The sequence below is a fragment of the Microchirus variegatus genome (assembly GCF_963457635.1).
Source record: "Microchirus variegatus genome assembly, chromosome: 8".
NCBI lineage: Eukaryota > Metazoa > Chordata > Actinopteri > Pleuronectiformes > Soleidae > Microchirus > Microchirus variegatus.
The window spans coordinates 2,638,034-2,652,304 of NC_139809.1; the positions used below are offsets into that span (position 1 = coordinate 2,638,034).

General features: G+C 40.0%; 1 protein-coding gene across 3 annotated transcripts in view; it reads right to left on the reverse strand.

Annotated features, from left to right (window-relative positions):
* The window catches only part of ano3 (anoctamin 3), a gene marked incomplete at both ends in the record, with an annotated part of 35,925 nt that extends 30,439 nt beyond the window's left edge, over positions 1 to 5,486 (reverse strand). For all 3 annotated transcript variants that reach the window (XM_083893301.1, XM_083893300.1, XM_083893302.1), the window contains one exon: positions 5,441 to 5,486. In XM_083893301.1, the coding sequence (XP_083749427.1) occupies positions 5,441 to 5,486 (46 nt within the window). The remainder of the gene's footprint in view (positions 1 to 5,440) is intronic.
* Between the last annotated feature and the right edge of the window lie 8,785 nt (positions 5,487 to 14,271).

Below are 14,271 nucleotides of genomic sequence, written 5' to 3' on the forward strand. Positions count from 1 at the left end.
TAATGGCAGAAGGGAGGAAACTTAGTTTCTTATAAATAATAAAACAGTTGCCCGAGAATAAAACACATTATATACTAAACTCACTTCTCCTTTGTGCGACATTCAGGACTACAAATTTAATAAAATTCTCTCTCGTCCTCTATCAGTCACATGCAGCTGGACCTATTAACCTGACCATGAGCGCACCCTGCAGATTTAGAGCAGATGGCAATTGTTTTTTTTTTGTTTTTTTTTTACCAGTGGTTTAAATTCATTCAGCAGCCTGTTATATAGTCCAAGCGCAACCTCCAGATTGTATCATTTGAGCAGATTAAACATCTTCCTTGTCTCTCAATCTGTATTTCCCAATTCCTTTAATACCACACTATCTTCTTATGCCCCCTGATTGCTTGTGACTTCTACTACGTCATGGGATTTTTATTTATTTATTTATTTATTTCACGTAAAGCCTCTGTTGTGTCCGCGGGATCACATTATCATCTGGGTACGTCTGCGAACTGCGTCATCTACAGTAAACGACATCACGCATTAAGCTCACATTAGCTCTGCGATGAACTCCGTTGGCCGCAATAATCTGCGCGTTTGGATTTGATTAAACTGCAGAATAATGACTTTGCACTCCCACATAACTTTGGGGTGTAATGTCCTTATAACCTAGCAACAAAACAGCCACTGACTACTTTAAAGACTGTGAAAGTGTAAAGCTGCAAACTGCAGACAACACACACACACACACACACACACACACACACACACAGCAAAACAGCCTCTTTGTTCTGTGATTTCGTAAAAAACTGTTTTTCTACCTGGCAGCATTTCGATGAGAGGCACTTGTGAAGCATTATCATCTTACATAAAGCCATGTTTGCTTAATAGTCTACACTAACCTGTTCAAAAAAATCACAGATGATACTGTATGTATGTGTGTGTGTGTGCTCCGCCAAATCTGTCCTGAAATTAGTGTCTGTATCTATAAAGCCATCTGTCTGTCTGCTTGCATAAGAGGACAGGTGGCCAGCTTAGGACTGTGCCACCAAAGTTTACAGAAACACATGATTAACACACACATGTTATACTCGTGGCTAATGTAAAGCTAATGCTAAACGTGTAGAATGTGAGGGGACAGTATTCTAACTTGAGGAGTTTGTTATTATGAATATTATCTCAATCATTATCTCCATTAATCAATGAACTGTTTGGTGAATGAAACATCATTGTCAATGGAAATATCCTGCAGCAACATATGGAAGGATAAACATACTCATGTACTAAAGAGACCGGCATGCTTCAGAAAGTTCTTTCAAGATGCTGGTGCTGATAAACTTGGCGATCAACAGCAAAAGGAAATTCACCCAAAGCCGGAAAAATGACAGTACTGAGCAAATGTTTTATATAGGTTTGAAAATGTAAAGTGAGCTAATGGAAATCTGTGACCGCTCTTTGGCCTCAAAACAGCGCACACTCTTCTCTGTAAACTAAACCGCAGATCTTGTGTGTACGTAGGCTTGCTTACATCATTCTGTCTCGTCATGTCACCAGACACTTGATGGTGTTGAGATCAGGACTCTGTGAGTACTATACAGTATCATCCAGGTCTCTGTGTTCTTCTTTATTCCGATGATAGTTCTTAATGACATTGGCTGGTGTGATAGTCCTGCTGCAGAATACATTTGGGGGCCAATCAGACGCCACCCTGATGGTGCTGCATGATAGATCTGTATCTGCTTGTATTTCTCAGCATTAAGGAAACCATCCTGACCAAATCCTCGACTCAGGATGGAGCCCCGCACTTGAAAGCCATCACTGTTTGTCATTGTTACCGACATTAACAAACTGCCTTCTGCTACAGCCAGATATTTCAAATGTTCCATTTTACCGTGCACCCCAATTCTTATGATTTTCATGCATAGTTGAGTCGCTTGGACTTGTTTCCATGTTGACAGTGTGTCATTTTTGGCCACATTTCTTCCACGAAGACCACTTCTGGCCAGAGTTTTCCAGACAGTCGATGGGTGTGTGTGGGTCTTTGCAGGTTTCTGAGCTTCAGTTCTGAGCTCATGACGCTGCTGGGCATCTTAATGTGTCTCTTAATGTGTCTCTTGGCTGACCACCGTGTCCACTATCCTCAACATTGGCTGCTTCTTTGTGCTTCTTCCAAAGAGCTTGAACAGCACATCTTGAAACCCCAGGCTGCTTTGAAATATGTGCCTGGGAGAGACTTGACTGATGTAGCATAGAGTCGTCTTGTTGCTGTACTTAGTCTCGTCTTCCATATCCTCACCATGGAATCTAAATGTTCTGCTTCAGTTTCTGTTTAAAAAACCGTTGCTTTTTGTCCTTAAATACATTTGAAACCACAATAACCGTTTTGACAGCTTTCTTTCAAGAAGGGACTTAATCTGTGATGTTATTATTATAATAATTGATTAGTTTTTTTATGACTCAGCCCTTGTCCATTCTGCATATGGGTCACTGAGATTAAGTACAAATACATCACATGTCAATGTAAATATCCTGGCTTATTGCAAATACACTCACACCCTCGTTCAGCAGGGCTTCCCTCAGTCATGAAATTTCAAGCTGCTCAGCTCAGCATCATCTCATCAGAAGCCCTTTCATCCTCTTCAGCCAGGTACTGAATCACAAGGAGGTCATCTGCCTCATTTCTGATCCTCTGTCAGCATGAAGCGCATGTATAATTAATACCAAGTGTTAAAAACACACCAATATCAGTCTCTTAGATCACTGCTAGTGCATCAGTGTAATGGTTAATGACTTGATATCGGTAATTACTTAGATTTGATCAAATTAGCTCACTTGTGGAGACCAGATGTCTTTCTTCCACTGCACAGTTTGATACACGATCTACTGTGTTCTGAGTTACTGTTCGGCCCTATGTACTGATGCCAAATGGACCCCTGCATTAGTCAGTGTCCGATGTCTCATATTGCTTCTTTGATAACTTGCTGAGTGGAGATGCATTTTCCATTTCATTGTGTGGCAAGAACTTTTCATGCCTCAAATCATTTTTTTTATGACTTTCATAACGTCACAGCTCTGAAACGACTCTTCCTGACAGGTGCACGGCACATAGAGCCTTTATGTTCCTCATCAGATTAGCATGTTAATGCTTGTATCTAAAGCACATACTTAATATAATATTATTGTTATGCCAACTTAAAGCGGAACTAGACCGGAAGTTCCAATTATCGCTGTTTTTTTGGTGTGTATCTGCGTCATTACCTTGTTTATGAAGCCCTGACTGAAAATCCCGTAATAGTTACGTAAGCAGTGGTTCTCCTGAACAACCGATCGTCCTGCTCCGGGCGGTAGTCCGGGCACATCCGGTTACGTACATTGAACCGCAGAAGAAGAATAACGTCCGTTGTGGAGGTGTTTCACGAGCAACAGTGTCTTCTGACTCTGGGTCTGACTCCGGTTTAAAGTCATAAAAGGGACTGCGGCGGGGAGTCGTGAAGAAGCTATTTTTAAACACTGTTAAAACAATGTTTTGATAATGAGGAGCAGTGCATCCGCCGTTCCAGAGGGGGGCGCTGCGCTTCTGAGAACGGATGTGCTGGATAGTACTGGCCAATCACAAGACTCTGTCTTCTGGGGGTGAAAGTTCACTCTGAAATCTCGCAGCAGAAAAACACCGTCAGAAAAGAGGATTTCTATCGGCTAGTTTACAGCAACTAGGAGGTTTTTGACCATAAAAACAAGTTAATATATGTAAGTAGACCTCCATAACTAACATATATGTGCAACAGGACCACTCTATGTCACCTTTAATATTTCAATGTGGACTTGACTGTAAATCACTGCATATAGAGACACATTTGCAGCAACACGACCGCAGCTGTCCACTAATGTTATTTCTTAATTTGGACAGTCTTGGGAAATTATGGATAACATCTATGCTGCATTCAAATCTATTACACTGACATGTAGCCTATAATAATGATACAATACAGCAGGGGTGTCAAACATGCGGCTCGTGGGGCAGAACCGGGACACCCAAGGGTCCAATCTGGGCCGCAGGTTGAATTTGTTATAATTTCCTATGATGATTACAGTCAGCTCATAATGTGAAAAAATATATTTGTCAGTTCCAGATACCTGTGACTAAATGTTTTGTGCCTTTGTAGATCCACTGTGATCTGTACGTTGTAATGCACATGTGGAAATCGTAAAACTTGGTCATAATATTGTTGAGATTGTACTTTTCTTAGATTGTTCATGATACGTTTTCTAAAAAGATACTTCGTTAAATGTAAAACAAAGGGAACATCTAAGGATCTTGTTGTTTATACACACTAAGAAATCAAAGTACCTTTGCTGTCGCTCCAGTTGTACCCTATCAGGATACAAGCACTGCACCTTTCTCAGTGTGTATATGTACAATTTTGTAACTAGGGGTGCAGAAATGTTTCTCTAGAGGTACAAACAAGCAGTTACAAATTGTAAAGGTACAGTGCTTGTACCCTGATAGGGTACAACTGGAGCGACAAAGCATTTGTGCCTTTTTAGATACAGTCTCGTACTAGTGTGTAGGTTATTATGCTATTATTTTACTGGTCCGGCAACACTTGAGATCAAAATTGCGTTGTATGTGACCCATGAACTAAAATGAGTTTGACAGTATGTCACATAGAAGAGAAGATATCAAATAACATACAGGACACTGTCAAAAATGGTCACTTTAAAAGTTGTCAATTTATAGTGTCCAATTTACCTGTTTTTTTGGAATATGGAGCCAGAGACAGAACCCATACACACACACTGGGAAACTCAATACAGAAAGGCCCTTGGTGGAGCCGGGATCCAAACCAGTGACCTTCTTGCTGTGAGGCAACAATGCTAGCCACTTTACCACCATGTAACTCCATGTCAATCTATTCAAATTTAAAATGAAAAATCGAAAAATAAAATATTATTTAAAACGTTTTAAATTTTTATGTAGAGGATTTTTTACATTTTCTTCTATAATTTCACATTATACAGGTGAGATTGTAACAGCACCCCCACGACCCTCATGTGGAGGATAAAGCGATAGACAATGGATGGATGGATATACAACTTTACACTACTTTTTATTCTCTATTCCAATCTGCTTGCTTTTTATTCTGATTGCACGATGCCGATGCACGATGACAGACCACCTTCCCTTCTCGTGTCACTGACTGCACGCATTAACTCGATCGTAGCTCGTGACAAATAAAAAAAAAGATCTTCGAATCCAAAGCGCACGAAGTTCAGCGGGTCGTAACGCGTCAAACTCTGCGTCACAAGTGGAGCAAGTGGAGAACCCGACTCCTCGGAGTGCAATTTCACAACACAAACTCTTTAACTGGAGAAGAAAAGTCAGCACACGTCAAAACTCGGCATCCACAATAAATCACCACGCGGACGCGGAAGAAGCTCATCATCAGAGACCAACCTTTCTGCTGCTTGAAGGACTGGATTGATCCCGAGTGGTGCACCATCGCGACGGTCCCTCGGTTTTCCAGGGGTGATTTAAATCCCGTGTTTGGAAAAGATGAATCGCAACATAGATGGGGAACTATGTTGAGGGAGCGTCAGTGTTCTCTCAGCATCCATTGCCGCCTCACGAGAACACGGCCGATGCGCAAACCCCAGCAACACCTGTCTAAGCTCCGCATGCTCCCTCCCTCCTCTCCTCTCCTCTCCTCTCCTCCTCTCCTCCTCCTCAGCTCCCCAACCATCACCATCCATGGCTGTTGTCATGGTGATGGGCGGTAGGGGAGGTCCTGAGATGGAAACGTCCCCTTTCGTCCTGATTTACTGACTCCAAATAGGCCATTACCAGGGCCGGCAGATCTCTATGGACCGTCAAGGACATATAGTATACTGTATATATATATTGATTCATTCATCAATCAGTACACGTGTTGAGAGCTGAGTCATAGTATCAAGAACTATTAGCTATGAGGCTGATGTGCTGCTGACTAAATTATTACGTAATCCCACCAATCCAGTAATGAGACAAGAAAGAACTACCCCTCCTTATTTCTGTCATTACATTTCACTGCCATCACAAAAGATTGACATTTAACTGTAGCCTAATGGAAAGTCATTGAGAATGAACTCTACATGTAGCTTATATTTGAAGATACATATAGATATCAGATTGTCCGCAGCCACTGAAGATCATATCATCGGCAACATAAAGCCGAGAAGAGTGACTATTGGCGGGCGGAGAAACTCTAAACAATCAATACTATACTGTAACTTCCTACTACAGAGCTCAGATCAGCTGTTCATATACACACACTGCTGATGCAGACGGCTGGGGGGTTCCCCTTGTTTGAGAGCAAACATAAGATCTGTCCTGAAACCTGAAACCAGGGTGGTTAAATGACAGCAGTTAAGTTTAATAGCCTAACGTTAGCATAACATTAAAACTGAAGGGACTGTTTACCCCAGATTGATTTACTGGGACTTGGCTAAAATGGTAAAGGAATGTGAATGCATTTCAAAGTTATAGAAGTTAGCCGACACATGAGTTAACATTATATGACGACAAGAGCTTCAGATAATATATAGAAAAACAACAGAAAGTTGCCTCCACGTGACTTTATGTTACGTCTTTAACTGCGTACCACTGCTGAGAGCATATCATCGGTTTTAGCTGCAAGGTCACTGGTCTCAATGTCAGACACATTTGGCTGCAGACCAGCAGATCAGGATCACACTAACGGAGTTGACACTTTTGTAATACGTCTCCCTGTCTGCGCTGGTATTCTGCTTGGCAGTCTGGCATCTGTCATACATGCACAATACCATCTGCTGTCTCCGAGCACAGCATGCATCTCCTCCTCCCACGGTTATGATATTTATTGAGCACCGGTGGAAGGTCTGTGTGCATCAGCCTCTTAAAAACACACGTCAAAGAATTACCAGGTAACTGCATAGTCTTCCACTGGGCCTGTAAATGAATAAGTAAGCAGCTCATTTATATGGTCAGAGCCATTTCTCACTTCCATTCCCTGCCTCTGAGTTTAGAGATGTAGGTCAGATGAGAGGGTTGCAGAGGGAGCTAAGTTTTACATAAATACACTACTACCACCCTGTGGTTAACAACCAGCACAGCAGAACAACATATGTTTTTTTGTATTATTTACATCAGGGCATGCATGTCAAAAAATACATACAGTACATCTTTAGATTAAGGAACACAAATTCACCATTAACTAGGTGCTTAATAACATACATTAGCATACTAGCCCTTTATTAGTAATAATTAAGCACACATTAACACCTTATTCTGCATAACCTCTTATACTTGCTACTTTCATGTTAGTTAATGGTGAATGTGTTCCCAGTGTCATAATGTACTGTAATACTTTTTACAATAAAAACAGGACAATCACATTTCTCCTTTAGTTTAGCGATCAGTATCGAGTCATCAAAATCATATTAATTATCTGTAAAACAACACTGTTACATTATGATGGAAATAGGTTTCTATGTATGATAAAAAATATGTTGAAATTTGCAAAGACCTTTTTATAAACAAGTGAGAAATGTTTGAAGCCACATTGGAAAAACAGTTTAAAGCTGCAGCTTCCATCATTTTCCACACATTTTAAGAATCAAACGACTGCATCTGAAGAGGTCCCTGAACGACAACAACGACATCAAGACTTAAAAACTAAACGACTCCCGATGGCTCGCTCCGCCGCTTGACAGCCGAGGGATCTGCCGACGCCGTCGTTTTCTAAAGTTCAGAGCAAACCATTCAACCGAGGACGCACACTTTTCCCCTTCACAGTACAGGTCGACCCAACCAATCATTACTGTGATGGTAAGCGTGTTTGATATGCAGCAGCCACGGCACAAAAGGTTGACTGCCTCACTGACCCACAACACATCAGAATCAGGAAGCTGTCCACAGTGTAGTACAAGTATTTATGAAGCAGGAAGCCAAGCTAATCTTTTATATGCACTTTGTGCAGCAAAATGAAGCTTAGATTGATGACATTCGTCCTTGTTGTTATTATTACTACAGACTTTATTAAAGACGCAAAAGGAGGTCCATAGCCGAATATAAAAGCACATTATTGACATTATTTAAAGATTTAAAGGACTGAAATTAATACAATACATATACATAAAGAGAAGTCGTGTGTACAACAGGAAGCACCAATGTTTGTCTCCATAGTGTGGATCAAGCTAAAGTCAGCCTGGGTTTAGGCTTGAATGACACTATTTTCTTATGCTGTAATTTGTTATTATGGTGTAACAGGTCAGCACACCGACACTTGCAAACGTACGACTGGCACGACTCCACCTTGGTCATTTAAGAAGCTGTGGAGTCTGTGACGAGTTCAACTGAAGGACATTTATTTGAATACACTTCACCAAGGAGAACAGAGGATTTACACAGCCTGGTGCTACCTTCAATTCTTCAAAACAATTAACATATTTCATTAGAACCGGAAGGTACACAAACCCTTCCTGGAGTGATCTGCTCCTGGCTCCAACCTTATCTGTGGCTCTCATCGGCTTCTTACTTACTGGCAAGGAATTAACACAGTGGCTTTCTCTTGGAGTCAACCATGTCTGTGCGATAACACGTTCTCCAAACAACTGGACTTTTTAACAAGCAATGGCTCTATAAATATAATTTATAATAAAATAATATGCTGAGGACACCCACAGACAGAAAACTCACCTGAGTGTTTGTTGGTCTCTGTTGCTGTGCTCCCAGAGTTGACACTGCTGGCAAGTGAGGAGCCCCAGGACAACGAGTGGCTGATGGTGTGGTTGTGAAGAACGTGCCCGTCGCCTCCAGAAGAGTTGGAGGCCTGACTCTCCAGCAGGGGCGCAAACACACAGTTGTCCTGGTGACATGATCCTGCAACAACAGCCACACATCAAACATAAGACATAAGCAGCGGACAGAATGGATTATTAATGCGTTTGCATTGTTGCTTTTATCGTGAAGGGGTTAGGGTCAGGACCACATATTCATATTCATAATGAAAAATGTTTGAACATGGAGATTATATGTTTCGATCAATTGATTTTCATTAAAGCAGTCCAGCTCCTGGCTTATCCCTCTCATCTTACTGCACTCATGCATTTTTAACACATCTTTATAACTCCTTTTACCCTCTGATACTTGACACTAATGGGGAACAATGAGGCCTCTGGCTCTCCAAAATCAGCAGTGCAACCACTCTGATTAAAGTGTTAATTACCCAGTAAAACAGTCAGAAATATCTAATAATAATGTCAGAGTATGAGACAACAGTAAGTTGTATTCACTAAAACTGATGGTTACATTATTCGTAATATAAATGGTGCTAAAATAGCAGCCTTATCACACAAGATTTGCTTTCCATCTTAAGAAAAAGAGCTTTTTACACAAGCATGCTTTTTTAATATTACGTCCTACGTGATTGTAACTGTTTCCAACTACATGTCAAGGATATAAAATAAAGTTGATATTAAAAGAAACCTATTAAACTGAAACCTTGAACACATTTCTACATGTGGAACAGAAGTATATGCTAAACGTCAGCTCCTCTGTGAGAATGTGACTGAGATTCTCACTGTGAGAGTGAGACGAAAAATGGCTAAATGCACATTATACATTCATGAAAATTAAACTCATGTAAATGAATGCTACTGAGCCATTCTTTTTCTAATGATTGCGGTAATTACACGGTGTGGAGGCTGCATTTCTGCACCCTAAACAAGTCGCTGCTGAGGTTGGTGTTCGATAACGCATTCCGAGTGGTTTACGATGCTAAAGACCCTCTGACTGTTGGTGTTGTAAGAAATAGATAATGTGAGGTTTTTCATTCAGTGCATGCTGACACATGCTCCCTCCCTCATGTGCATTCAGCCTCATTAAGACCAACAGGATGAGCTGCAGGATGCACTCAGAGTGCAAAAAGACATGACTCACCAACATTCAGAGGTACTTTACATCTTTAATTTTTATTCCCCACGAGTTCATTAGCTACATCTCCCTTCAACAGCTCTCCTCTGTGGAGCTGACATGACGGCACGACATGCTGGTGTCGATCGTATGTTATTAAAACGCTTCATACGAAATGTGCCCCGAGCCTGAAAGGAACTGAAGCCAGTGCAAGACAGATGATGAAATGGAGCAGTGCAGTTTTCTCAAATCCCACTGGTGCTTTACTGATAAACACTGACTGCCATTAAGTGCAGTGATACTGTCCTGAAGATGTCAAAAGCGCAGAGACATTAGGTAGATCGATTGATGAGCAGGTAGTTCCTGTTTCAACTTCCTGGAACATTGATTATTTATTTAAACAAATACATTTCAAAGCTACAGGTCACTAAATTCCACTCTCAACGATTGCAAACCAGCGATGCGATGTCGAGCAATGTGTGACTCCATTAACCATAGGGAAGTATAACAGCCAGATTGTCTGCATTTAATTGACTAAAATACTTTGTAGAAAAATCGTCACATCATGACTTATTGTAATCTATGGACACTAAACTAAGTGACAGTGTATGGGCACAAGCACTTTATGATAGCAGCTAATAAAGCAAATGCAATTTAGTTTGAATGCAGGCAGGTGGATTTCTTCTCCAGCAACTTGGTAATTGAATCAAAGGAGCATCTGTGTTTACAACCTATATGAGCTACAGCATGTATACATTAAGTATGGCGGCAGGCATTTATACATCAGCATTTCCATTACATGTGGTTACCATACTCGTCTGTCAGCCTGATGTCTTTTACACAGCATCATAGTAAGCAGCGGTCACTTAAGTCAACATAAAGGATTCCATTAAATCATAACACTCCTGCCTCCTTCCGTATTTCCACTGTGGACAAATACAACATTAGGGACATTTGAACACACAACAAACACAATAGAGCCACTGTAGGTTGTAAAATAACTAATAGAAAAACAAAATCATGACTTGGTTTAAAGTACCTTTTGCAGATTTTCCTACATGTGTCACTACTGCTATTACCATGAATATTATATACTGAACGGAAACTTATAGCAGCTATTTAACTCTGATTTTCTGTCCTATTTTATTGCACACGATAAAGGAAAACACTGAACGGTCCGAGCAGTTTATGCTGTGCTAAACACTTCATCCAGCTCCTGGCACAGAGTCACCACGTCACGGTTTGCCCCCGATGCTCCCCTCAGACTCACCACTGAACATTATGCACATGGCTTAACACATTGTCCGATGAGCCTGTCAGGACATAACCAAGAGTTCTGCAATTGTTTATCTTTGCCTGGGGCAGCGATGATTTAGAATAAAAGTCGTGTCACTCGTGCATTAAATAGCTCATTAAAGTGAACGACGCTGGACATGTTTGTTGTGTTTCCCTCGAAAAACGGTCACGCTCTCCTCTCTTCAAACTGTAGCTGTTTCAGCACTGTGCAAACATGTCAGTCAAAGCATTAACGCCACACACTGGAGAGACATAACGTGCCGTGTGTAATTACTATTGCATTTAACGTACCGGCATGACCTCGTCCTTTATTTTTAATTTATGGAAAATGTCATGGAGGAAGCATGCATGGCTGCTCTTCTTAGAAAACCATCATTGGGTAATGTACCATTACTTCATTCACTATATCTCAGTTCATAAAATCCATTTTCATCCAGTCGATTAACTGTATGTTTTATACTCTAATGTAAAAAAAAAAATAATTTCACATAAAACACTTTAAACAAAAAAAAACAGACAAACATTTCACACATATCTGATCAAATATGAATAAAATCCAGCTCAGTGCAGCTATGGTATCATGCTTGAAAGCCGTCTTAAGTTTGGTTTGCTCCCGAATTAAAAAGTCAAACATACCTGAGGAGATACCAAGCGCCTCTGAAACTCTCACTTCCATTGCCTGTAGGTTTGCGTCTTCAGCATAATTTCCCCATCAATAAGTTCTCTTCTTGAAAAACTTGTACAACTACAAAAGAAATGCAGCCTCACGAGGCTTGACTTGTTTCTTCAGCGCAGTATTTAGGCTGTGAAATAGCTCAGGCAGTGCAGTGACGATGGATGGGGTGGAGTTTAAAGTGTTGTTGGGCTCGGGCTACTACAACATTAAACTCACGGGTCATTGATTGCACAATATTGATTGAACAGAATTGGAGCATCAGTCACTTTTCTCAGGCTCACGACAAGAGATTCACCCTCCTAAAGGTAGATTCACACTTATTTATACGTAGATCGCACAGATTTATTGCACTTGTGACCGATTATGTTGCTCTAATTGGAAATACTGAGCGACTGGGGTTTCGCTCCATGTCTCAGCGTTCACAATTTATAACCACAATAAGGATATTTATATATGTATGTGTATAAAATAGGCAGCAGCAAATATGAAACAATCAACAGTTACACATTTACATAGTTAAAACACAGGCAGAACCCAAATAAAAAGATTCCAGATTAAATTAACACGCACATTATGAAAAACAAGCGCATGTTGTGGAGTCGGCCTCAAGAACTCTCAGTTTGGAGTACCGATTCTAGACATGTCAAGTTTTCCACAGTTTTACTGCACTACATAATCATTTCTCACACCGTAAAAACAACTTTTTGGAGCTCACACAGACACACACACAGAACATGTTTGTCTACAACAACACCATCTGGTGCAGTTCACCATCCACTCAGAGAAAGAGCACAAAGAGCACATCCATCTGTAAATAAGACGTACGGCCGTCTGTTCTGCTAAATCACATCACTTGTCCAATGGAACATCAGTGTGTTTGGATAAGAAAGAAAAGAGATATTGGTAAAAAAAAGAAGTACAGGAAACAGGTGCATGTTGAACAGGTACTGAAAGCTGGACATACATCCTTGTTAGAACTCCATGTGGACCACTGCTCCTGATAAGGTCAGCGTTAACTACAGTCACATTTCTGACAGCAGACACATCATATAGTTCACTGAAATGCATTCAATATCTTTATCCTGTTCAGTGACATCAGACAGACAGACAGACAGATCGATAGATAATTGACTGTCTGGGCTAACACAATTTGGAGTTCAATGCTATTAAAAAATAATGCAGTAATCATCTATGTATAAGAGGAAATGTATTGTCAGTCGCAAGGAAAATGGAATATCCAGCATGAGGTGTGGTTGATTTGGGCAATGTCATCTTCAAATGATTTAATGATATTCCATCGTGGTATCAAAATGTTCAAATATTAGTGTTTGTTTTGACATGAAACGCTTTATAGTTCACGGTAATAAACACAGAAAGAAGAGACCTCTTATTTAAACTGTGTGTCGTTCATTATTGTTTACTGTCTTGAATATGGGCTATGGGTGCATTACGAGACTTGCACTCTTTTCAAATGTATTTGATCTTGCCATTGTATACCAAATATCAAAAATAAGTTACTCATTCCATTGTTTGAGTACACAAAGGCACGGGTTAAGAAGCAATAATAATGTTTTCTCCTCTGAATGAGAATCCAGATTAGCCAACAGGTCTCTTTGATTCATGTGCTGCACCTGCTATGTTTCAGATGTGTGGTCGCCTTTCCCTAGGTCAGGGGTGTCAAACTCAAATACAGAGTGGGCCAAAATTTAAAACTGAACAAAGCCGCAGGCCAAGGTTGAACAAATTAACCTTTTAATAGGGACCCAAACAAGTTTTGCATTGAATATTGAACAAGCAAGGCTTATATATCTTTATAGTGACATGCAAAATCGAGTTTCAAATAATAATAATACTAATAATTAAAAAATATCAATGGCATATCAAATAAAATTTAAATAAAAATTGAATGCACCCTAAATACAGGATAAGCGGTAGATAATGGATGGATAAAAATGGAATGCCTCTTTTCTATTTGCAGCCTTCTGAGGTAAATATCAAAATAAACTTTTTCCACAGGCTAATAATAAATTTGAAAATAAAATAACAATAATGAATGAATCAAACATTCAAGCCTTGAAGTAGCAAGAGAAAGTGCATGAATAAAACGTTAATTATTGCTCAGTTTGCTACACTGATTTGCTTTAACACTGAATATGGAACAAGCAACGCTTATATAACTTAATAGTGCAAAATCAACTTTCAAAAAACTAACGAAAAAACATCAATGGCATACTAAATAAAATTTAAATAAAAAATTGAATGCCTCTTTTCTATTTGCAGCCTTCTGAGGTAAATATCAACATTAACTTTTTCCACAAGCTAATACATTTGAAAATAAAATAACAATGAATACAAAACAACAGCAGAGCATGGGATTTGTAGTATT